The sequence below is a fragment of the Neopelma chrysocephalum genome, unplaced genomic scaffold (genome assembly GCF_003984885.1).
Source record: "Neopelma chrysocephalum unplaced genomic scaffold, ASM398488v2 Primary Assembly neopelma1_68, whole genome shotgun sequence".
NCBI classification, from domain to species: Eukaryota; Metazoa; Chordata; class Aves; order Passeriformes; family Pipridae; genus Neopelma; species Neopelma chrysocephalum.
Genome location: NW_020897727.1, coordinates 7,794,736 through 7,820,499, shown reverse-complemented (window position 1 = coordinate 7,820,499; position 25,764 = coordinate 7,794,736). Strand labels below are relative to the sequence as shown.

The window sequence follows — 25,764 nt, the reverse complement described above, 5'->3', positions numbered from 1 at the left end:
CCCAAGCAGGAGATTTTATAGGGAGAGGTGGAAGGAGAAGCTGGGAGCAATGTGGAAACCATGCTGACAGTGAAACGGGCCCTTTCTCTTTGCAGAGGCAAAGCACAGCACCCCCCTGCCCGCAGCTGGACCCGTCGCTCACACCCTGTCTCAGCTGTGACTCAAGCACCAGGTCCCAGCCTGCAGCAGCATCCTCACCTTGGGAATTCCCACCACCTTTGCACAAGGGATTGGGGTTCATGCTCTTCCCAGCAGGACCAAGACTGCAAGCTCTTTGGAGCAGGGCTTCTGATTGCGTTTGTTATCGCCTTGCTTGGTGTAATCATGACCCTTTTAAAGCCTTCAGCCACTTTCTGCATCCAAACAAGTGCCTTACACAGCTCCTGGTAACCACTAACATGTACAGCGTGTCCTGAATCGCTATGGAAAGGTCTATTCCCATCAAAAATTTAATTACACTCCCTTCTCCTGCTGCACATTAAGCTTTAGGAATATCTTCATAACCTTTACCAGGCCAAATGTTTCTTATTCCACGCAGAGGTGCCTTGTTCCACACAGGCCAGCCAACACTTAATGCTGATTAGTTATTATTTATGATCAGGAATGCCAACATTCTGTCATTTTCCATCATTTCCAGTATATGTGGAGCCCAGTTGTAAGTCATTTGATGGACCTTCTACTTCGTGAGCACTTCTAACACAGCTCCAAGAGGGCAGCGAGAATCTCCGCCCCACTCCGTGGCTGCTGCTCTGGGAAACCCTCAGCTCAAGGAGCTGTTGACTTACCCAATCCCTGCTTTGTGCAACACACATAACAAAAAATGCCCCAAAACACCTTTTCCCCATACACAGATATGATTTTGCTGTAGTTTCCTATTTCTTTGTAGTATCTGCAACCTAAACTTCAGAGCTCAAAATTAGCCAAAAAAAAGAAGAGGCAGATCTTCTGTGAGCCACTTAGAAAAACACTGTTTATATTTAAAACATTAGGTGTTTCTGCACTTCATGTAAAACTTAATCAGGGGTAGGTGACCAACCATTAACCATGTTACAACTGGTTAAATAAGCCCAACCATGACTGTACAGCCTCAAGTGTTCCTAAAGCCTGGTATTTGTGTTGTGGAGTGGATTTCAATGAATGGGACTTCATTAGAAAGCAGAGTATCAGTTCTACAAAACTTATGCTCATTTGTACAATGACCTCTGTCAGACAGCTCTGGAGGGAGCAGGAGTGGCCACACTGAACATTAGGACATGATGGAAAACTCTTAGTGCTGTCCCACTGGATAAAATCCCAACCCACGCATGGCCTTGTTCACGGCAAAACTGAGATGGTGGTGCCCAGTGGTGGCTTTTTGAAGCACTTGGAGCTCCCTGGGGGAGAACACCATGGAAATGTGATCTTATCAATTGAAAGAGAAGTTGGGAGGAGCAGCTGAACTTCCACCAGAAGTGGAACACTCGGTATTCATTCCTTGGGGAGATATTTAGTGTTGCCATTCTACAGCACCAGAGAGATCTGAAAACCATCAAAGACTGGGTTGAATTTCACCTGGATCACAATGTTTTATTTTTCTCCTGCCTGTGATGAATTTGATCTGACATTATATGCTGATAACTTCCATTTGAAACAGCTCTGTCTGGAAAGCAGGTTCCCCTGGAAGCATTCCTGCTGCCTGACAGATGCAACTGCACCGAGCCAACATTGCTCCCAGTTCCTCCAGCAGGTCGATTACATTCCTTTTCAAGACATTAAATGTACATTTATACTCGTTAATGGTAAGAAAATAAATCTAGGGGGGAAATAAATTCCATATTCTCATATTTCATATGGACAGTTTGCCTTTTGTCTTTATTCAAAACCCTTCCCAAGGTTCTCCACTGGTTTCTCCAATGCAAATAGCTTTGGGAATTATTTTTCATAAAAAAGAATCATCTATGGCTGCAAAGCCCAGCTTTCACTGAGACTGATGGAATTAACAATCTAAGATATTATAGAGGAAAATAAAGTTGTCCAGGAACCAGTGGATATCAGATTCAGCCCCCACTGTTCAGCTGGTTGCAGCAAGAATAATTTACTCCATTAAGGCCCAAAATAGATTCACAGTAAAAACCCCTTTCTGGCTTCCCTATGTCAAACCCCACTCTAAATCAAACCAATATTCTTATGCAAATATACCTTGGAAGTGACTATTTCATTAGATTTATTAGAATCATGATTTTGTTCACCAAAGAGGTTCCAAGCCATTATTTAAGAATATTCCAGTGGCTGGGCAAGATGCCACTGCTTATGAGAATGGTGCATGTCAGGTAGTAAAGTCTTACCTATTTCTAAGTTATCTGTTTCCTTGCCAATTATAATATTGGGCTTCATTAACATTGAATTTAGATCCTACATTAACTTTATCTTGCACTACAGTATTAAAGAGAAATTGCAGCAATATTTTGGAGGTGCAAAGTTTCACTTATGTTATTAAGACACTAAGCCTGTGATTGCTTTGATGCCTCTTGGCTGTTTCCCAGAGCTCTCATTGGGTATGACAAGAGTGCTGTGCTTTACAGTAGCACATGTGCTACTAGGACACAGTCGGGAAAGGCTAAAATAAATTAAGACATTCAGAACACACACTCACACAAAAAAAAAAGAGTGAAAGAAGCAAAATAAAAAATTAATCTCATCAATGAAGAAGCATCGACTCACATTAAACCACAAAGTACCTCACATGAGCTGACCTGTAACTCTGTTCAGAAGAGTAACACTTGAAAAAATATACAGAACCAGTGCTGGTGCACTTTCTTTTAGTGTTATTAACATATTCCACCATCATTTTACAGTCCAGTTTCTGTATTTCAAAACCCCTTAAGCCACTTTCCTTCTCCAGTAGCATTAAATACATTCACATATGACCATGGTACCAACAGAAAGAAGTGAGAACAATTGTAGAAACACAACATTTGTGCACAGGAGGGCATAAAATAGCCTATAAATGAATTGCTGCTTGCCCAGGGTTCATGAAACAATATTGACGTTACTACTGGAAATTAAACAAGAAAATAAAAAGGAGATAAATTGTCAGGATCCATCTGCAGAGACGTCTGTTCCCTTTGGAGAGTAAACAAGCTCTTCCCTAAAATATATGTAAACACAGCCCAGCCCAACTGTTGTGGCACACAAACATCATCAAATCATTAACCTGCTTATAAACACAAGCAGCACTGGCACAAAGTCTGTGTTCCTGTCTTTGGAGCTATTTTCTCTATAGAAACAGCAGTGTAGAAAAGTGTGATATTAGACCCAGAAAACATATCCAAGTATTTTTTAGAATTATAGCACATGGGAAATAAACTGTTTCCAGTCTCTCCATCCTTCACTGTTGGAAACCTTGTTCCTCTCACCTTTATGGGGTGGACACTTGTGAGCTCCTCGTCTCTAACCTGCACCTGAAGCTGCAGAACCAGAGGAAAAAGCCAACATTTGCACAGAGAAACTGGGGAATCCAAACCTGTATTTTACACAAATACCTTGGAAGTGCAAAGCCTGAAATACCATGCTAAGTTTTCCCATGTTTTCCCACTCTCCTCAGACAAACAGGGATGGAACAAGACGATCTTTAAGGTCCCTTCCAACCCAAACAATTCCATGGTTCTATAACAAGGATGCAGGAAAGGAAATGCCCAAGAGCTAAGCAGGGTAGTGCAGGTTAATCCCCTTAATAAGCAGAGGAGCATCTTTAATTTGGAGGAATATCACCTGTCACTTGATATAAATAAATACAAATTACAAGCCAAAAGATGCAAGACAATTACCCTGAAGTTGTTCAGCCTAAATACATGGGAATATGAACATAGATGTGCAAAAAAAGTGACATATAGAGAAGTTAATCAACTAAGACTTCAATTAATTAGTTTATTTTTTTTTTACATTAAAAAAATTACAACAGAAGGGTTTGAAAAGCCAAGTAACCCGGATTTCACACACACACACACACTTGCTAAGTCACAGGGTTTAACTGCTTGGAGTGATATTTTCTGATTTCCATCATTAAACAATATACACATTAAGAGCCTCATGATAAAGCCAGACACATTTTTTTTCCCCAAACTTTTAAGGTGTGCAACTGAATATGCACAAATTTTTGTGGCACTTCCAGCTTTCCCCTCAGCTACACGAGACACTTTTGTTCGTTTGACTGCAATTTCAGTGGATTTCCACCTAGGAATTCTCCAGCATCACACACCATCCATCCCCCCCAGCAAAGTGAACATATTCCACAGTATTGCACAGTTTTGTTCACAGGGCCGTAGATAATCCATGGATCCCTCAGGAATTTCACCCACCCAGTAGTACAAAACCTGATGAAGCTGAATCAAGATGCCACAAACTGTTACAAAGAGATGGAGAAGCAGCTCACTGAAAAAAGAAAGTACAGCTTGTGCAGTGCATAAACATTGTAATGCAAGATTCTGCAGCACGTGGAACTGCTGGAGGTGGGACAGGTCATCAGTGCTACTGGCTGAGCAAAAGCAAGAACAGGACAATTTTAAGGCAAGTCCCAAAACAGGGAGCTATTTACTTTCTAGGCACGATTTCAAGCTATGCATCAAGGCTCCTGCTTTATCCTTTATATTGTCAGTGATTTATAGATTAACAGTAATACAAAAAAATAGTCTAAATGCAATTTTTAAAGAATCCACTTTTATCTGAATTTCATTACTTGCAGCTTGTATTTCATTACTTGCAGATTTATGAACATTTCTTAGCACTACTGTTGTTTGTCAGGCCCACATAAAGCAGTTCTAGATCTATATTGCTCTCATTTCCTCAGAGTAGTTTTGGTTGGAAATGGTTAAATTCAAAATAATTTGTTCTATTGCAGCAGACGTTTCTACATTTAAGATGTGCTGAACTTGAGAAAGAGGCAACTTCCCTCATTCCCCTGATGTCTTTGTCTAAGGGATCATTAACAGCTTTCCTTCTAGAAGTCTGTACAATAAAAAAGGGGCAGAGCAAGACCATACAAAGACAGCTGTTTTCAGTGAATTCCCTCCATCTGCAGTACATTCTTTCAATCTCACACAGCAGGATACAGTCACTGGTCCCACTCATCCCTGCACAGGCCTAAGACACGAACTATCCACATCCAGTTCCCCTGGAATCAATGCATTAAGGATTTGGGCAGGGTTTGGCCCACAGCCAGGAGTTGTTCAGGGAAGATTTAGCATTTCCCAAAATGCCAGAGGAGATGAACAGTGCCAACCACAGCCGTGCTTCAGTGAGCCTGGGAAGACATTGGGCAGGGGGTGACAGTGCCTGTGCTGTGCAGTGCTGGGCCGGGCACCAGCCCCTGGAGTCACTTGCATATGAGGAATGTGTGCCTGGAGCGGGACACAGGAGTACAGCTCTGTTTATTAGGACAAACTGAAAAAATGAGAACTGAACAAAGCACTATTCCCTGAAATCTGGATTTAGAAGGCTAAGTCTCATTGGAGATCAACTTCCACCCTAATGCTCCTCCCTCTGATTGACAACTGCACCTAAGGATATACTTCTTATAAAAACACACAGGTAATTCCCCAAACATTTATCAAATAAAAAGGGTTTAACAAAAAATGGGTAAGTAATCTCATAAAATAAATTACAGTAGCATGACAACATTTGGCTTCTTTAGTGTGACCACGTGCTTTTCCTCTGGTATCTTGCTGTTCAGACCATTGCAGATCCAGTTCCTGTCTCTGAATTAATGAGATGTCTGTGACAATAAACGTAGAAAACTCTGCTTGCTACAAGCAAATGTCTGATATCAGTTTCACCTGGTCACAGATTATATGTAGACAGCCTTCTCTGGCCCCAAAATAAATATTATATAGAATTCTTGCAAGTTCCAGCATATTTAGGCTCAAACAGAAAACTCAGGTCCTCCTTTCTTTCCTCGCAGTAGAAGTCGCCTGATCCGAAATCCTGCAAAGGGATTGATCCACAGGAGTGAAGGCTGACCCCCAAAAACTGATTTCATCCCTTCCCAGCGGAGTCTCCTCTCCCATGTTGGCTTTTCACTCTTCAGTCTTTCAATCTCCTGTATATAAACACGTACTGGTGAGTCCAAAGGTTAGTAAAATCTAATATCTGTCATCAAAACTCATTTTGCATTTTTATTGTAGAGTTACCGAGCTGATTAGTTCCTTTTTCTTTCACTTATTTAGTAAGGAAGAAATTAGAAACTTTTTTAGCCTTGTGGGTACAGGGCAGAGGACTCAGAATACTAAATGTGTACAAGAAGAAGGTTTGTCTATCTGTATCTCTTTCCCCCTCAAGCTAAAAGGTAAAATGACCAGAAAAACTGATGTTACAGTAGAGAGTCTACATGTAATAAACCTACACTACAAGTTGTTTACTTAGTTAATGAAACCAGACAATAAGGCTCCTGCACTGCAATTACTGGAGCCAGGATTACTCTCTCAAATGCATTATTCTGATGATCATTTTTTTGTACTTCCCACTAATGAAGGCTCAATATTTACCAACTGTTTTTCACAGTTATTACTCAGTACAGAAATACACTTTTAAACAGCCTCGCAGGAGAAAATATTGAACAGTCACAAGATTTAAATTCCTTATGTTTCCAGTTAATTGCCCATCCCAAAACATGCTCTGAAGGTGTAACACTGCAGATCTAAGGCCCAAACTATGCTTATCCTGTAACAAAGTGTATGAAAGTGTAGTGTGAAGGGCTGAGACAGAACAGCTACTTTAAGTGTAAACCTGAGAAAAATCAGACACTTCCTATGACACATCCCAGGAGTTTGTGAGAGTTAAGAAGTGAAAGTCAAAACTGAAGTCAGAAGCTGTGCAATCTTTGTCATTGAAACCTAATTACAAAACGTGTGTCAGAAAAGCAAACAGCGCAGTAACTTCTGTTAGAAAGCAACCCCCAAGGAAGGATTTCATCCTTGCAACTGCAGAAAATAAAAATGAGCTATTTCAGGTTTGCAGTTTCCTCCTCATGCAATAAACCAATATCTAATCACATCTCCCCAGAGTTACTGTTATAGGATACAAAAAAGCAGAGGTTTTTTACCGTTTCATCGTTGCATATTGAGTGGATTTGGGTGCCAAACATGACTGCAGTGAAAGTGAGAAACAGAAAACCCTCAAGGCACAAGAAGATCATCAGGATCACAGTTACAGGTGGGGAGAAGTCACTGCATTCTGTGAAAATGATACATGTAGTTATAAATAACACAACAAAAAAAATCTACAGAGCATGTTATAAATACCTGACACTTGAAACAATATTTCACAATTAAAACAAACTTCTAATTTCTGGCACTGCAGCAGCTCTATTTGCTGAGCAAGGAAATAAAGAATTTCATGGAAGTAACACTTCTGGCTTCCTGTAAGGCACGAGATACCATTTGTGGTATTTCAAGGATATCAAATAGATGTTTGCACATGAAGTGATTTAAGTGCTCAGAACTGCACATGTGAGAGCAGCTTGGAGTTCTAGGCATGACAGCTGCTGTAAAAACCATCCCCACTGTCAGCTCTGACTTGCCAGTTAATACAGATGTTCCATTTGGCTGTGATTGCTTTATTCTCTTTTTTAATTCACCACACAAAGTAATCAGGTTCTGCCTTACACTTGACAGTGACATCTCTGGAGATCCTTTGATCAACTGATTAACTCAATTATATTTAAACAAGGAAGAGATGGGATATATACAGGAGGCTGAATGTTTCAAGTAAAAAATGGACTAAGATTCCACCCATTTAATGAAATGTTCAGCAAAAAAAGTGTCACACAGATTTCCCTGTTGCTTCAGATTCCAGGAAGAACATTTAATCAACCACCTTCTGTCAAAGGCACACAACCAGAACGAGCACATTGGAACATTAGGAAATGCAAATCAGAGGCCTAAACAAAAAATCTGGGACAGTTTAGGAAATTTCTTTTCTACAAGAGCCCCACAGTTGGCTCCAGACAACAGAACGAGGGAGAAATTTGTCTAAATTTCAGATGTAATTCCCAGAATTGTGGTGAAACATGCAAAGCCCAGCTGGCAGCTTTAGGTGATACAGTGCTAAGGTGGCTGAGGACCAGCTCTGTTTCCTTCCTATTACAGAGGTAGTAAATCATTACTATGTGTAAAGAGTGTGAGAATGCCCTTGACAGCCACAGCTCTTACAGTGAATGTCTAAAGGAACGAGGGGAAAAAACAACAAAAGAAAAACGGGAGAAAGATGTAAAATATGTTTAGGACTTCACTTAAAGATGTAACTCCTGCAATATTTCCTATGAGGGACTGAAATAGGTGGAATGCTATGGCTTTTCCTTAATATCTGCTAGATTATGATAATGAAAGTTAAAGATTTGCTTACCAGTCCATTGCCCTCGGACACAGGAGAAGAACTGGAACCCACAGAGCACGAGAGCATGAGCTGAAATTAGGGCTATGTACATCTGGAAACAAGAGACAGCACCATTTCACTGACTGTTACTGCAGAGAACACAGCAAAATAAAGACTGCTTAAAATAACAGCATTATACAAGATTTAAATGAGTACGAGGAGAAATATCTTCCTGTTTGGAGAATAGCTGGCATAGAAAGAAAAAAAAAACCCAACCAAAACAACACCACAATTGTGCCCTAAAGCCGTTAGTTGGTACTAAGCACAACCAAAATTGTTATAATTAAGGTAGATTCAGACTGAATGTTGATTTTCACCCACCGTAAACAGAACAAAAAACCTCTGGTTTTTCTCCCCAACACAGTTGTTCACCCAGGGGCAGTGATGATCCATCTTTCGGATGCAGCGCTTGCAAATACTGGAAGAAAGGAAACAAAGGCTTCTGTTGGGAAATTACACCTCACATTTTAAAGCAGAAACAAGGGTATCCAGTGGTCATATGATGACGTGCTGAAATATTTGACGAACTGTAAAACAGTGATTTTATTTGCATTTCTTTATAGAAACTGTTTGCTTGCTCACAACTCGGCTTTAGGTTGCTACAAAACTAACTATAAGATATTCTTCCCAAACCCTCCCCCAGTATTAATATGAGAATCATTCCATAACCAAATACACAATCAAGCAAATCCAGGCAATTCAGACACTTGTGGCACTGAATGAGCAAACCCCACATTCCCACTGCCTCTTGTTTTATGCACATTAAAGACGATCCATCCTCTGGTGCAAATGACTTTTTAATCAGTGCCTGTAACATCTGAAATGCCAATACCAGAACTAAACACTGCAACAACTTTCTGACACAGAAAAACAAGTATCACCCAAGGGAAGACATTCAGAAGGCTCTTCAAAAGATTTTCATTTCACCACCTGCTGCTGCAAGTTCAGCCTCTCATTTTCCTGAGCTCTGGGGGAAGGTGAGTTAACTCCAGGTACCACAACCATGCAAGACTCTTGATGCAACACAGAATCTGTGCTGTCACTCTAAAAACAATATTAATGTGAAGTGCTGAGTAAAATCATATCCAGACTCAATCAAGCCAAGCACTGGAGGATGTGAGGTGGGCAGGACTCACTGCTGCTCATTCAGAATTTCTCACAAGCCCACACAAAGCTCTCCAAGACATCAGATGTCTGGAACCCCGCCTTCATTCCCAATCTCACAGCATGGCTTAAAACAGTGGTTTTGCCTTCTTCCTACCCCATCACTTGTATTTTATTCCTTCCATAGTGCAAGTACAGATGTTTATGCAGCGGGAGTTTGGGGAAATCTGGGTCATTTCACTTCCACCCTACACAAGAGGCAGGAGCAGAACTGGTGGTGAGAACAAGGAGCTGTGGGTGAAGGAAGGTTTTCTCCAGCTGGGCACTGCTGCTGCAGGAACTCAGGCAGGTGCAACTGCACTTCTGAATGCCAAAGGTAACATTCAAGAAAACACAGCTAAAAATTGGTCTGGATAACAGATATCCACAGGAAGACTGATGGAAACATCTCAGTGACTTGACTCTCAGTGACAATTCCCCACACACAAATGCAGGTGCTCAGAACAGGCAGGAATATTGACAGCTGTGCTCCTTCAGTGAAATCCCAACCCCATTAACTCAGGACAAGACTCTTCCTTATGGTGAGAATGTTAACTGCTCAGTAAAATCTCAGTTTAATGCATTTCATAGATACTTAGCTGTAAATAGAAGTGTCGTCCTTTTTCCCATCACTAATGTGTATTATGAAACTATTTTTCTTCCTTAAAAGAACTGTTGCAGTGTTGCACAACAATTTTCATAACTACATCATAAGAGTCTCTTCTGTTAATAATTTACTACTCAAAACATGCACTGTGGCTTTGAGTGTAAGTATTTCCCAACAGGAACCAACTTCAATTTCCATTTTCAAGTCTCTTCTATCAGCAAATTGCCACTTTAAATACTTGGGACTAGACCATCCTTTTAATGTCCTTGGAATGGGTTTGTAAACCAATAAAAAATTGGCAGCATAATCAAAGAAACCTTTTTTCTATTTGATAACTTCTGCAGTGATAAATCTAGGGCAGAGAATCACATTAACAGAAACAAAGACAACTAAACCAGAAATCCAACTGCTGAGAGAAACATGAGAGCAGCCTTTCAAAAGGATACCACATACACCGTGAGCCTCTGGCTTTCCCTTTCACATGTTCTGTGCAGCCAGGTTTGCCCTGAGCAAGCACCAAAATGCATCCTTTGCCCATGGAACATCTTATGGAATATTTTACCAGGGATTAAAACAGAACAATTCATACATAAGACACACAAAGCTGGGTCCCTAAACAGGTGCTTAAGGAAAACAAACCCTTTGAAAGTATCAGAGATTTCCTTCATTGTAGACACTCTCTGTTCTTGCTCTGCTTTAACAATAACTGTTGCTCAAATAGTCGCTATAAACAATGTATTTGAGCCCCAGGCTCTCTGACACTCCAGCTTTTTTTTCCTCCCATATTGAGAGTTTAACATATGATGTCTTCATTTAGGGCTCCTTCCAAATTAGTAAATCCTACCAGGACTGAAGATGTGAGAAACACTTTACACAGCTACCTGCAAAGTCTCTGTGGGAACTTACCTAAACATGAGATGAGAAAATCAGCAAGATCCCAGATCCAACCCACGCTCAGCTGAGCTCTCAGGTGTCCCTTTGGCACATCCCCTGGACACGATGCCAGGCCATCTGAGCAGATTGCACACAGCTATTTTGGATCCTCAGGGATTTACAGCTTCTATTCTGCCCCAAGAAAGCAGCTGTGCTGCTTCCACCCCCGAGCCCTGAGCACAGCTGTGCTCAGGGAACACTCCAGAGCTAATAAAGCCAAAGAACCAGACTCACTGCAGAGGAGTGTCACTGCATCCCTGAGAAACCTACTGAAGGTAATTCCATACTTGACTATTTATCCATGTAAGTTCTCTCTTCACACTCCAGATACAAAAACCCACTCACAGCTGAGAGAAGAACAAGCTCCCAGTGCCAAGGCTGAGTGTTTCTAATGGAAAGAGCTCCTCGGGCGTGACGTTCACACGGATTAGTGACACCCACCCAGACTCTGCATTCACAAACCACAAACCTGCAGAACAATCTGAGAGCCCTGACAAGACTTCACTCTGTCCTTTTGACAGGCACTAAAATTTAATGCTCCTCATAATTCAATCCACAGCACTCCCCACACCTAGAGAGAGCCACCAGAAACATTTACATATTTATGTAAGTCCTGATTATGCAGCCACTTCTATTTTCAGCTCTTACACAATAAACACTACAAAAGCAAATCCACAGTGCCTGAAAACTCAAAAGATTTGAGGATTAATTAAAAATGGATGCATTTACTATCTCTTCCATAGCATGTTTAGTTCAAATTATCATCACTTCTGTCCTTACTAAAATGAATTTTCAATTTAACCAATTATTTATACAACCTTGGGAAGATAATCTGCCAATTCACATATAACCTCAAATGCATATGAAGAAATGACACAAATTAAAGTGATTGTTTAAAATTACTCTGTATTTTGTTAATTTAAGATTGCAGGAGTCATTTCTTCAATCAGCTTCTCTCAGAAAATTGAGATTCCTCTCTCTGCCCTGCATTACCCAGAATACAGTACAGTAATTGAAAGGATGCACAGGAAAAAATATTCACAGATCAAAAAGTATATTCACAGATCAAAAAGTATTTAAAACACCAGAGCACAATTATTGTTAAAACTCTTTGAGTCTCTTGCTCCTTTCCCCTCGTTCACATTCATTTTTAGCCATAGTATGTTATGTTTATAAAATACTCTGCAATGTACAAATTTGAAAGTTTATTGGATACCAAAAGAAATTTGTGGGGGGAAAAAACTAACATAAATATCAGTTGTTATTCCACATTTCAATATGCAGACCTGTTTAAAGCCCCCCCTGGCCTACCTGCAATGATGTGCACGCTCAGGTTTGATACTACAGCACTTGGGACATTTGTAGATCACTTCTCCTGGTTTCAGTTGCAAATTATCCATGTATTCTTTAGTGGCATTTCCTTTGGGCACAGCCCCCTGAAATCATTTCAATTAGAGGAGAGAAAGCTTCTTAAATGGCATGAGAGCATTTAAAAATACCTTTCATAGACTTCATCCCAGCAACCTCAGGATAATTGCTGAAATAAGTTCATTTATTCAAAGCCAGTCTGCTATAAGCCTCAATCAATTCCAAATGAATAAATTACCTCTGCTTGACCTCAAATTCAGCTTCATTTCAGCAAGACTCATCTATGGCCAAGTATTAGCATAATTCTCACAGAACATACTGTCACCAGCTCACAGAAATGAAGGAGACACATCTTGACCTCCAGGTACATTATTTGCTAAGTTACTCTGAATGTTTGTTGTGACATTTGATTATTGGGCCAAGCCATCCACAAAAGTTAAATCAGCAACTACTTGAAAGATGTTATTTCAAGTCTCTGAACCAGGGTTTAGCCACCTGCCCCATGTACACAAGTGTTTTAGAACCAACTGTCATCCCTTTTTCCTTAAACTTTTAGCTTGGACGCTGTTGGCAAGAACCACCACTGGCTTCTTTATTCTACATCTCTGCTACCTTCTGCTGCTGTAAAGTTTGTGTAGCTTCATGGTGAAGAGGGGAAGGAACTGATTCAGAAGAAAAATAATCCATCAGGAAAACAAATTAATTTTTAGTGATTAGTTCTGAGCTGTTCATCACAGAGCTGCTGTTTGAACACAACGAGGAAGAGGATGGTCAGGAATTGCTTCTTCCGGGAACAATATTAACCCAGAGCCTCCTGAGTTCAAAATCTAACTTTGGATTAGTAAAAAGAGAAAGGACAGCACCATTGTCCCCTTGCTCATTTATGGAGTTTAAGGCTTATCAGGGAGAGGAAGTGATTGTGAAATAAACTGGGATGTGACAAAGTGCAGTGGCCTCTCTGTACCAACCCCTCCAGGTCAGCACTTCCTTCCCTCAGGGAGAGCCTTCTCTGGGTCGGCTTAAATCCTCTGCAACGTTCTGCAGTTCGTTCTCATTCAAAAAAAGCCCACTGGGAACATCCTCACTCCATACACACACCTGAAGGAAGTTCTGGGACAGAATTAAGAAGCCAGCAGGCATTCAGATCCCATTCCAAAACACCTCTCTGCTTAGGCAGGAATTTTTTGTTGCCTATGGCCTAGAATAACAAACTTCTGTTTGTATTATCTGAGGCATGGCCCAAGCCCTTCCCCAGATGAACTCTTTGGCCAAGTGCTGCTTCCAGCTTGAGCCAGTTGGCCCTCGAAGGGCTACAAACTGAGAGAGTTCCTTAAATACTCATGGTGAACTCCTGAAGTGTATTTTGCAATATGAATGTTCCCATGGAGGTGAATACTTTGGTGTAAACGTGGTGAATTATCTCAGAGAGAACTCCCAAAGCACAGATTTATCTTGCTCCAGGTAAATTTAGGCTTATAAAATGTCTCACATTGCCCTATTCGCCTGTCACTAAGGGTGATAACTTAGCATTTTGCTGACAAAAATATGCTCTATTTCAAAAACATCTTTCACAGTCTCAGTCAGTTGCCAATTCCTTTCCATGAAAAATCCATTTTTGTACTTATAAGAATAAATTTAATTCACATATGTTTTGAGGCAGTTTATTCTTTTCTTCCTTCAATCTTAGTTTCTATCACACAGTTGTGTTTTCCATTCTAGGAGTCAGCAGAAAAGGAACAGAGGCAAAAAGCAGTGACTCATCTCAATTTTTATCGTGTTTTATCCATAGAGAACAACATAGGTCTAGAAAGACACCCAGTTTTACCAGGACATATTTTTAAGCAATCTATCCTTAAACCATTAACTTTCTTACTGTGACAGTTTGTAGAAGTTGTAATACTTCATCACTGGGTGTGGGCTCAGAGTAAATCAGAGACCTAGAAAATCATTAACTACAACGCCCTGCTGGTTTTTTGAACACTCCCATAACTTCTCTCTACACTGTTATTGTCTTAAAAATATGAAGAAAATAGATGGGTTTCCCCTCAGCTCACTTTCCCTGGATTTATTCCCTAAAAAAAAAAAATAATAGATTTTAGTACAAAATGAACTAGTTAATGTCTTGGAGAGTAAAAGTCTTATTAAGCACTTCCAAGAGCTCTTACACCTACACTGTTTCAATGTGTGTTCAGCTTAAATCTCCCTTCCCTCTGACTCCAAACACCTAAAAACAATAATGCAGGAATCATGTAGGACAGTGGTTCTTTATGCCAGTGTGTGACTGGGGTTTTGCAGCTTGTCTACCTCTAAAAGCTCTTTCATGTGCCTTAAATGGAAGAAACATTTCAAATGGCACAACAGGATGAAGGTATACAAGTTTTGAAAATATATCTGATGGAAAAATACTAGAAAAGAATAGGACAGAGAAGACTAAAGCTTTATTAGCTTTTTCAGGGCCTGGGTTAATATTTTACAAATAAGCTGTATTTTTCATGAGTCTAATACTCATAAATTAATTTTAAATTGACTCATCCTTTATGGTTTCATTAATAGAACAACAGGACAGGTACAGATATCATGCCTTCAACCTTGAGGGGTTTGAGTCTGACACTCCTTTTCCCAGCAGGAGAAGACTGATCTGACTTCTCCAAACATTTCTGCAAATCACAGAGTCACAGAATGTGCTGAGTTGGAAGGGACCCACAAGGATCATGGAGTCCAACTCCTGGCCTTGCACAGGACCATCCCCAAGAGTCACACCATGAGTGAGAGTATCATCCAAACGCTCCTTGAACTCTGTCAGCCTTGGTGCTGTGCCCACTGCCCTGGGGAGCCTGGTCAGCGCCCAACCACCCTCTGGGGGAAGAACGTTTTCTAATATCCAACCTAAACCTCCCCTGACAACTTCAGGCCATTCCTTTGGGTCCTGTCACTGGTCCCCACAGAGAAGAGATTACTGCCTGCCCCTTTGTTCCCCTCACAAAGAAGTGGAACAATCCAATCCCAAGGAGCTCTTGGATACTTACTGGATCCGTCAGCATAGTCCTCAGATGTGACGACAATGCGAGCACTGCCAAGCAGTTGAAGAGAACCCCGTTGATCACTGAGTACCAAAAGTCTTTGGAAGGCAGCAACATGACAAAAGTCACTACAAAGTCTGCATAGACAACCAGGAGCCAGGTCATGATGGCACAGACCATCCCACAGCCATCCCTGATGAACCAGACCCTCTCTGCCATGTCGGCCTCCGAGGACGAGGAGTCGTAGCTCTCATTGTCGGCGAGAAGAGGGTGGTGCTCGACATCCCGGAACCTGTGCCCTGATGACTGCATGGTTTGCTGGCCTTGCCCTGCAGGAACCAAACAGACCATCGTTATTATTATCATCATCATCATTTTTGAAATCCAGGTGGCTCTTGTCCGTTGTTTCTGGAAGATAAAAAATATCCAAGTTCGAAACAGATTACTGGGATGTTTTCTGGATCCAAACCTGAACAACCCTATGGCTACATAAGGATGAAATATGAAAGAAGGGATTTAGTTTTCAGGTTTTTAGGTTTTAGTTTTTAAGATTTAGTTTTTATTTCTCATTATTCTACTCTGATTTCATTGGCAATAATTTAAGCTGATTTCCCCAGGTCAAGCCTGTTTTGCCTGTGATGGTCACTGCTGAGTGAGCTCTCCCTGCCCTTATCTTGATCCATGACTCTTTTGTTGTATTTTCTCTCCCCCTGCCCTTATCTTGACCCACAAGCCTTCTGTTATATTTTCTCTCCCCTGTCCATCAGAGGAGAGGAGCCACAGACCAGCTTTGTGGGGGAGTCCAGACAGGGTCACCCCACCACTAACACAGAACTTTAGTGCCTGAAAAAAGGATTTTAGAATGGTTTCATTTCCATCTTGCTGTGCCCATAAACCCTTCTTCCTCTTCTGTTAAAAAGCACAACCACTCCCTTCTATCTCGAACTAAAATGGCAAAGTGTTCATTAAATTACAGCTCATGTCTCCCTGAAAACAGCAAATTATGGCACCAGGCTGTTCACTTTTCATTCTGCTCCAGCAACTGAGGGAAGAGCAGAAAGGAAAAACAGAATGGAAATAAAGCTGTTTTAATACATTGCTCACAACAAACAACACAGCAAGTTAGAAAGCAGCTAAATTTGTTGACAAAAGTGCTATTGTTTTGGAAAAACCACAAGCCTGTTACAAAGATATATTGGATAACTCACAAAACGGTCTCAGATCAGACCAAACTTAAGGGAAACAAATGGTAGTGGTTAAATTAGCATGGCAGTGGATTACATCAATCAGATTTTCAAAGAACACATTAATTAATTTAATTCTGTGAAAACTCTTTTAGGGCTTTGTTGTCGTTCCAACGTGGAACAAAAACAAGACTTGAAACCTTAAGAGTTCTCATGAAAACAGAATTATGTTCCAGAGAAGCAAAGATACAGAATGGCAGAACTGAAGTGCTACCAACAAACAGGAGACAAATTAAAGCTTAAACATTATGCCTCAAGAATACCCTGCTGCTTTAAAAGTATACTGTGTTCTAAAAATCATATTGATTCATGCTATTAAAGGCCATGTCTGAGAGAAACCTGAGAGCATTTATATTGATTTATGACAGCCATGCAGAGCTCTCTGTTCTTCTCCCTTATTAATGGCAGCCTATTATACGACTGGTAGGAATTATGGCACTTCAATTTCCATCCCAAGACCTTGAATATGGGATCACTTTGTTCCTCCAGAATGGTCCGAGAGACCATTACCAGGTAAAGAGACTCACACTGAGGTCGTTTTTGATGAAGGTGTGTCTGTCTACAACCTTTAAAAAGCTGTATCAAGAATCAGAGAAACATATTCTGCCCAGGAAATCCTTCTGATCCTTACACCTTAATGCTAGAATTAGGCAGGAACAATCCAAGAAACTAGAAATGAAAATAAGTATCTGCAGGTTGCAGCACAGATCTGAGAGCAACTGCTAAAATAGCTGGGAAATTCCTGGGACACAGTGACGTGTCTGAAGGACACATTCCCTCGTTGTGAAACAGCACAACTGAAGCACAGCTCTGGTGCTTGGATCCAGTACAATTTCTATAGTTAAACTGTGTTTTCTGTCCACACACTGGGTTTTTCATGGACAAAAATCCCCCTTCTTGCCACAGTGCAGCTACTAAGCCATGGATGAAGGTAGTCACATACTAGAAAAATACCTTAAAAACTAACAAACTTCACTTCACTTGAAAGCAAGTCAAGCTTGACTTAACCTAGATAAGGTCCTCTTTTCAGCCACTTCAAATTATCCTAATCTTTTTAAGTGTTTGCAGTTCAAAATTACAATCTATGCCAATTAAGTTCAATAGCACTTTGGGATATCCACCACCCTTTGTGGTCAAAAAAAAATCCAAGTTTCACAACCCTACATAATTGGCACCTGGATATGAAGACAATGAGGCACATCAGTTATTATTTCATCAAAAATGGGTTTACACAACTTTTGAGAAATGTTTTAAGAATGGAATGGCACAAAATAACTGTATTCATTTTGTTTAACCAAGAAATTTTTTAGCACAACAGAAAGCAGACCCCACATACCTCCCAAATGTTTTGTATGTTATTGTGACATCCTGTCCCTCCTTTGGGCTATCCCAGGCTATTCATATATGCAGTCATATCTGACGTAATCTGAAAAGACATCACACCAAACTGATCAGTAAAGCTTCCTCAGGAAAACAGTGTTAAATACAAATAAGAGACATCAATAGCAGGACTTTAAAATACTCTGCATGTACTTCCAATGAAAAAGTTTGTATTTTATTTAAAAAACCAGGCACTTGAAAGCTTGAAATTTTTAGCTGTTAACTTTTGGATATCACCACATGGCATTTGGAGCAGGACTGCAGCACAAAACCTTGTGTTACATTTCTATTTGGGGAAGAGAACAGAAGAGGTGTGGGCCTGAATTTCTGTCTGACTAAAGCTGGCTAAAGAAGTACTCAGGTTTGTTTCCTCAGTTATTTTATTTTCCAGTATTTAAAGTAAATTTTTGTGACATGGAAATCACTCTCAGCTGGAAGGTTAATCTAAATTAATATATTTTGAGGGTAACATAAGGATTCTGACATTTAAGAACTATGGAAAATACAAAGTCACTTTTTGCAAAGTAAAGCTTCTGAAACCAGCTTGTTTGAAAAACATTCTCCAAATACAACATTCCTGATGGAGTTCCTCGATATTCATTTTCAAATTTTCCCAATTCAAGGGGAATTACACAAATGCAAATTTCCCCTGAAAAGGAGAAGCCTCTTGCCTTATTTAAACAAACTCATGTATTCCATTCCAAAACTAAAAGGTAATGCAGGTGCTTCTTATGCATATATCAGAATTATAGAATAGTTTGGGTTGAAAGGGACCTTTAAATGCCATCTAGTCCAACCCCCCTGCAATGAGCAGGGACATCCTGCTTCCACTAGAACAGGTCGCTCCAAGCCCCATTGAAAGCTGGTCTTGAACATTTCCAGGGATGGGGCATCCACAGCCTCTCTGGGCAACCTGTCCCAGGGCCTCACCACTCTCATTAAAAAAAAGCTTCTTCCTTATATCTACTCTAAACTGACCCTCTTTTAGTTTAAAAATACCTATATTATATAGAACTGCATGAAGCTACTGATTGCTTTCTGGTTTGCTTTACAAGGAAGCTTTTATACCTTTGTTAAACTTCATAATATTGTGAAATGCTCAACCATTAAGTTGTCAGTGACATGGCATTTTGTGGCAGCTGAGCAGAACCACAGCAGCAGCAGCCGGGGTGAGCGTATCACGTTAATTTGCAGTGTCACCCACCCCTTCTGAGCTGGAGATGACAGGCAATAGAAGATGCCACTGCTCAGCCTCTGCAGGTGAAAAATTCCAGTCACCGTGAGCAGCTGGAATTGCAAACAGAGAATTTATTGACAAGAACGGGACGTGATTTGTTCAGTCAGTTCCCTAATCCCAACTGCAATCCTGTGCAAGAGCTGGGTTTATCACAGCCTCGCCACTTCCCGCTTATGTGGAAGTGCTACCCCAGTTCAGCTTTTGCAAGAATAATAGATTTAGTCATTCTCATGTGATTTTCCCCTCTCCTTCTCCTCCCCAGCTGCCTAGAACCCCCCACCTTGGTCCCTCCAAGGGTGGAGGATCAATGTTGGAAAGCACTCAGACTTGACCAAGAGCTCAGCATCCCCACTGAGATGCTCCCAGCTCTCTTCCACTGTTAATTTATTTGCTATTTTGTTATTTATTTGCTTCAATGCCTGTCCTAACCAAATTTACACCGAGCCTTTGGTGTGTACTTACAGTACAAAAGGACAAAGCATTACTCTTCAACCTAATACTCCAAGCAATAGCTTTTAATTGGACCTTTTAAAAATCTTTATCTAGCACTTGAAGATAACACTAAATTATTCAATGCCTCATGCACAATGTCATCTGTTTGCACAGATGGTTATATTAAACCTGATCCCATCCAGTTCCACTCTCAAGGGTTTCCCAAAATTCTCAGGTTGAGAACGTCTCATCTGACCCACACCTCACTGTAAATGAAACATAAGCCTGAAATGCAGACACATTACTGGAAAAAAAACACTTTTGAAGAAGTGGCATTATAAACTCATGATCACTGGGAACATGGTAAATGATTGTGCCTAGAATTTGTTTGCTCAAAGCTTACCAAGGGCATTAGGAAGACAAATGGCACAACATAACTATTTGTATCATGAGGCTTCTGTGCTGATAATTAAATTTTTAAAAAGCCACTTCAGGGTTAAGCACAGTCCTTTTCCCTGCTATTTTCTGAGGAAGAAAGGAAAAGCACTGTTGCATAAAAAAACCCCTAATTTATCTGTATTTTTTTCAACAGATACAAAGAAAAGAATTCATACACAGGCTAAAATCCATCAGCTGCCAAAGCCTGAATCTTTTTTGGTCGCCTTTTCCTTCAAGCTACACAACAGACAGTTCCTAAGATTCCCCATATTTCAGTGAAAATGCCTTTATTTCAACATTTCTGATTTTATGTCAGTAAGTCAATAGTTGTAGGGACACTAACACATATTGATTGCACAGTAGACTAATAATCCCAGTTACATACATAAATCCTACCTAAAAACCACAGGTAAAAATCAAAATTACAGAACTCACTATAAGGTTACAGCACAAACATTAACTTCAGTAACTGCAGAAATAATTCTAAGTAAACCAAATAGGCAAATCTTCTACTGCATCCAATTCCATGGGCAATTTGGACCATTCACTGCTGACAGATAAATATCCATCAGATAATGACTGTACACAGTCACGCCTAATTTAGATGAATAACCTCCTTTTTACTACAGATCCAGGCAAGCCAAGCTGCAAAGCCATTTAACAAGTAAACTGTGGCTTGTTTCAATTCTTTCCCAGTGACTGGTGCAGCAGACACCTCCCAGCAAACAAATAAACTACTCCAATAGCTCCATCACCCAGCAAATGCACTGGAAGCCCTTTAGCTCAGCCCAGCAACAGCCTCCCCTGGACCAGGACCCCCTCCTCCGGTGCCCAGGTCCACCTTCCTCAGCACCCAAGCTGTGGAGGAGCAGCTGGAAGAGTGGGTATTCAGATGAACCAGTCCACCACCAACAATCCCAGTTCAGGCCTGACAGACTCAACTCCTGCTAGCTGTAATTACTAAGGTATGTGCCCAGTTTCAGGGACCTGGGACTTTGGAAAAGCTGAAACAGCTTGTGATGGAGACCCATGATACAACTCCAGTGTTATTATCAGTTTATTCCCAAAGCTCTGCCAGGGGAGGTTTAGGTTGGATATTAGGAAGAAATTTTTTACAGAGAGAGTAATCAGCCATTGGAATGGGCTGCCCAGGGAAGTGTTGGATTTACTGTCCCTGGAGGTGTTTAAGGGGAGACTGGATGTGGCATCAGCACCATGGTTTGGGAACCACGGCGGGGTTGGATCAAGGGTTGGACTTGATGATCTCGGAGGTTTTTTCCAACCTGGTTGATTCTATGAAATCTATCCCATACCCTCAGTGGCACAGCTTATCATCTCTCTAAATCCTTGTTGCTTTTGCTCTAATTTAATATATTTTGTACTGTATTTATCTGTTCAATTTCCCATTTATGCCTTGTAGTCCTTTCCTTGTACTGGTCCATATCCGCTCTACTGCAGGCATACAGGGACACTTTACAGTGGGAACATGGAATTAATGTGATGCTGTTTACATGCAACACATTCAACAGAATCTTCAGCAAGTACAGTCAAGTTTCTCCTTATGCCAGTCTCTTATTACACAGCCAGTGCCAGCCCATGGGGAAACACTGGAATTGTTTCTTTTCAGCTTTGAAAGGGATGTGCTGCTTCTAAATAACCTCAGAAAAAGGGTATATAGAAGTACTGAGACATTAATATGAATGTCTTACTGGGAAGCTGGTCATCTAATTACTCATGTCTTTTTTCAAACTGAAAGAGAGGAAATTTAGTTTAGATAATAAATTCTTCCCTGTGAGGGTGGGGAGGCCCTGGCACAGATTGCTCAGAGAAGTTGTGGATGCCCCATGCCTGGAAGTGTCCAAGGCCAGGCTGGATGGAGCTCTGAGCAGCCTGATCTAGTTGAAGATGTTCCCACAAAGGGGTTGGAATGAGATGATCTTTAAGGTCCCTTCCAACCCAAACCAATCTATGATTTATGCCAGCAGCATCACCCTCAAAAACCAGCAATGAGAATTCAGGGTAAAGCAAGTTATGAACAATTAAAGAAAAAAAACCTATGCATGTCTTCAGAACATATATTTATACAAAGTATTAGACAGCTTTGCTATAAGAAATAAAACCAATAGATTCTTGATATCAAGTCACTTTTCCATAAGCACAAAGTAACACCAGAAATGTCCAGCAGGGCATTTTTTCAGTAACACATTTTTCCCCCCGCGTGAAAGTCAAAGAAAACATCTTTCACAAGACTTTGGTGCCAGGCAAAGAAAGACACGATCTGATACACCAAGAGCTCACTGAGGTACAACAGCAAGGACAGAACACTTCTGGATTGAACAACCTTCACCTGAGAAGGACACGAACACAATCTATGGCTGGGCTTTGAATCCGACCTCCTTTGGAACAGGGCCACGGGCTCAAATTCAGATTAGACTCCACAAAGCTACATGCTTGTAGCAATATCAGCATTGTTACGTGAAAGCTGGAAGTTTTACTCCTTTGCCAACAGCAATTGGATGAATCACATTCTACTTTCGAGTATAATTTTTTAATTCCAATTTCTGCCTTCACCTGTACCTGCTCCACCCTCGCACTCAACTGAAGGCAGCTCAGGTATCACATATACTCACTGCACTGGGATATCAAGCTGGCAAACACATTTTTATGTCAGCTATTATATCCACACGATTCTTCCTTCCAGGTTCCAAAAAATAATGTTAGAGGTCAAAGTTGAGCTCTTTTCACTAGCAACTTTCAATATTGATTAAAGGAATGTTAAAGCCTTTGTTTCAGTCATTTCTCATATCAAACACATATAAAGTCTCACATTTCCTCAATGTTCCTCATCTTCAGCCTTTCACCTGCTGCAGAATTCTATCAATTCACTTCCCTTATGAGTTCTCTGTCCTCATAAAAGGCATAAAAAAGAAATCCATCAGATCCATACGATACAAAATATACTGTTAAAGAGAAACCAAGGAAGTTTCAGACAGACGAAAAGTATTATCAATTCTTTTTAGCCACAGAGCTTTCAGCTATTTAACTCTAATCTCAAACCGCTAAAATTTCACATCAGTTTCATCTCCTAATGAATCAGCGCAGCTCCTTTTTATCTGTAAATGTTCAAAGTTGGAGAGCATCCACTTCAAAAGGTCTAATTTAAGTCTGTTAATGTGAACAGTCACGGCGACTTCAACCTAATTATGTCTCCAGCAAAGCAAACAGTTACATCACTGCAATTCTGCATCCTGATACCACCACACAAGTGTATATTCAGTATCGAAATTCAGTACAGAAAGCAGCCAATGTTCTCTTTTTCACGGCACAGATCACACTCACGCCGCGCTGCACCAACCTACCCTCTCATTTAGGAGCTATTTGCATCCCCACTTCCTGCAAGCGCCGTCCTTCCCTCCTGGAAATCAGGAAAACCAGCACCGCGTAAATCAGCGAAACTCCCCGGAGCGAGAGTCGGGGCACGGCCGGGAAGGTGGGGAGGGGAATGAGGAGCTGCTCCCTCCCCTTCCCGCTTCCCTGAGACTCCGCGCTGGGGCTCAGGGACACGTCCGGGCGCTGGGCTGGTTACAGATTATTTTAATAAATAAAAAAAAAAGCGGCAAGACACCCCAAACCACCCCACTAACTGACACTAAACAGCAAAACAGCAGCAGGGCGGGGAAGCGGGGCGGGCGCCCAGCCCTCAGCCCGGCGTAAGGCGGCTCATCCCCAGTAACCTTCCGCGCTCGCCCTTCGCGGGGCCACCGCGCTGCCTGCCGCGGGGAACGGAGGGGAGCGGATTTACCTCAGCAGCGGCAGCAACAGCAGCATGAGGAGCCGCGGCGCTGGCCCCGCTCCCTGGGCGCGGAGGGGCGCTGGGGCCGCGCCCCCGCCGCTGGAGCCCCGCGCCCGCCGCCACCGCGCCCGCGGAGCCCTCGGAGCCCGGAAGCGGGAGGGGAGAGGCGGCGCTTCCGCGGGAGGCGGAAGGGGCGCGCGCGGCCCCTGCGCAGGCGCGGAGGGAAGGGGAGAGGAGGGGAGGGGCGGGCGCGCCCTTGTGGCGTCCGCCCTGAGGGTAGCGCCGGGTGCGGGGCGGCCCTGGGAGCGTCACAGCTCCACGTGTGAATCGCAGAGTCACAGAATGGCTTGGGTCCGAGGAGACCTTAGAGCTCATCTAGTTTCACCCCCTGCCATGGGCAGGGACGCCTTCCATCAGACCAAGTTGCTCCCAAGCCCCGTCCAACATGGCCTTCCAGGGATGGGGCGACCACAGCTTCTCTGGGCAACCTGTGCCAGGGCATCAACACCCTCACAGGGGAGAGCTTCCTCCTAAATATCTCATCTAAACTTACCCTCTGCCAGTGTGAAGCCGTTCTCCTGTCTCTCCATGCCCTTGTCCAAAGTCCCTCTCCTGTCTCCATCTCCCTTCAGGTGCTGGAAGGCCACAATTAGGTTGATCGCCCCACAGCTTCTCTTTTCCCAGTTGAAAAATCCCAATTCACTCAACCTTTCCTCATAGCAGAGCTGCTCCATACTTCTGATCATCTTGGTGCCTCCTCTGGACTCGTTCCAACAGCTCCACATCCTTCTGATATTCCCCAGGGCTGGAGGCAGCTCTGCAGGTGGGGCCTCACCCAAGCAGAGCAAAATCCCCCCTCCCCTGCTGCCCACACTGTGGGATCAGCCCAGGATTTGGGGTTTCTGGGCTAGGTCATGTCCAGCCTCTCACCCACCAGCCCCCCCAGGTCCTTCCTCTCAGGGCTGCTCTCCATCTGTTCATCCCCAGCCTGGATTGATCCCAGGGATTCCCCGACCCTGGTGCAGCACCAGCACTTGGTCTTATTAAACCACATGAGATTCCCATGGGCACACTCACAGTTTGAGAATAAAATTGGATTTGTAGGCTGCTGAGTGATTCCTCATGGTGTTACTGCTTCCCTGTGGGAGGAGGTGCTGGTCACAGCCCTGCCTGCATCCCTTTGGAATCTCCATCCCCAGCAACAACACCTCTACCTGCCCCTGCCATAACTGAACACAGATGCAGTGGGTTTTACTTCAGTTCCTCTATGAAGGGTTTTTGCTTTATGTCTACACATATTTTCGTAGTCATATTTCATTACAGTCCCTCATTACCTTATTACAGGGATGGAAACCTCGTCCCTGGACGGGTTGGACAGGGCTTGGAGCAACCTGGTCTAGTGGAAGGTGTCCCTGCCCATGGCAGGGGTTTGGAATGAGATGAGCTTTAAGGTCCCTTCCAAACAAAACCATTCTGTGATTCTACAATTCTACTTTAATGAGTCTCAGGAAGGTGATTTGGTACCTAATTCAAGAGCATATTCAGCAGTTGTTCACTAACTTTGGTCAATCCAGGCTTCACCATCAGTAGTTAAATAGTTTTATATGGAAATAATACTACATGACACTGATTCAGAATCTTCCACTGCATATTAGGAAAAATATATACCCAGTAGCTTTAAAAATTAGATGCAAAATAGCAAATCCTGCAGTGTGTGAGTTGAGGGTATTTTTATACACATAAAAAAGCTGAGGGATGACAAA

The 25,764-nt window shown here is 42.0% G+C and overlaps 2 protein-coding genes across 2 annotated transcripts in view; one reads left to right on the top strand and one right to left on the bottom strand.

The window, feature by feature from the left end:
• LOC113968544 (hepatocyte nuclear factor 4-beta-like) overlaps positions 1-1,836 on the top strand; it is a 24,122-nt gene extending 22,286 nt beyond the window's left edge. The window contains exon 10 of the mRNA XM_027685196.1: positions 96-1,836. Coding sequence (XP_027540997.1) covers positions 96-160 — 65 coding nt within the window. The 3' untranslated portion in view covers positions 161-1,836. The remainder of the gene's footprint in view (positions 1-95) is intronic.
• Positions 1,837-3,892: 2,056 nt separating this feature from the next.
• ZDHHC7 (zinc finger DHHC-type containing 7) lies at positions 3,893-23,717 on the bottom strand. The gene is made up of 8 exons (XM_027685059.1): positions 23,568-23,717; positions 18,058-18,147; positions 15,484-15,806; positions 12,401-12,525; positions 8,728-8,824; positions 8,377-8,458; positions 7,076-7,206; positions 3,893-6,073 (listed from the first exon to the last, which is right to left on the bottom strand). Exons 3-8 carry the CDS (start codon positions 15,787-15,789, stop codon positions 5,897-5,899), a joined length of 918 nt encoding a protein of 305 aa, XP_027540860.1. The 5' UTR covers positions 15,790-15,806; positions 18,058-18,147; positions 23,568-23,717; the 3' UTR covers positions 3,893-5,896.
• Positions 23,718-25,764: the final 2,047 nt, after the last annotated feature.

What these genes read in the sequence shown, in the direction of transcription:
- ZDHHC7 (XM_027685059.1), bottom strand. Translation starts at nt 15,789, where the DNA reads ATGCAGTCATCAGGGCACAGGTTCCGGGATGTCGAGCACCACCCTCTT. An exon ending in GGTTTTTTGTTCTGTTTACG is followed by an intron (nt 8,459 to 8,727) that starts GTGGGTGAAAAT and finishes TCTTGTTTCCAG; the next exon opens with ATGTACATAGCCCTAATTTC. An exon ending in CAATATGCAACGATGAAACG is followed by an intron (nt 6,074 to 7,075) that starts GTAAAAAACCTC and finishes GTTTATATACAG; the next exon opens with GAGATTGAAAGACTGAAGAG.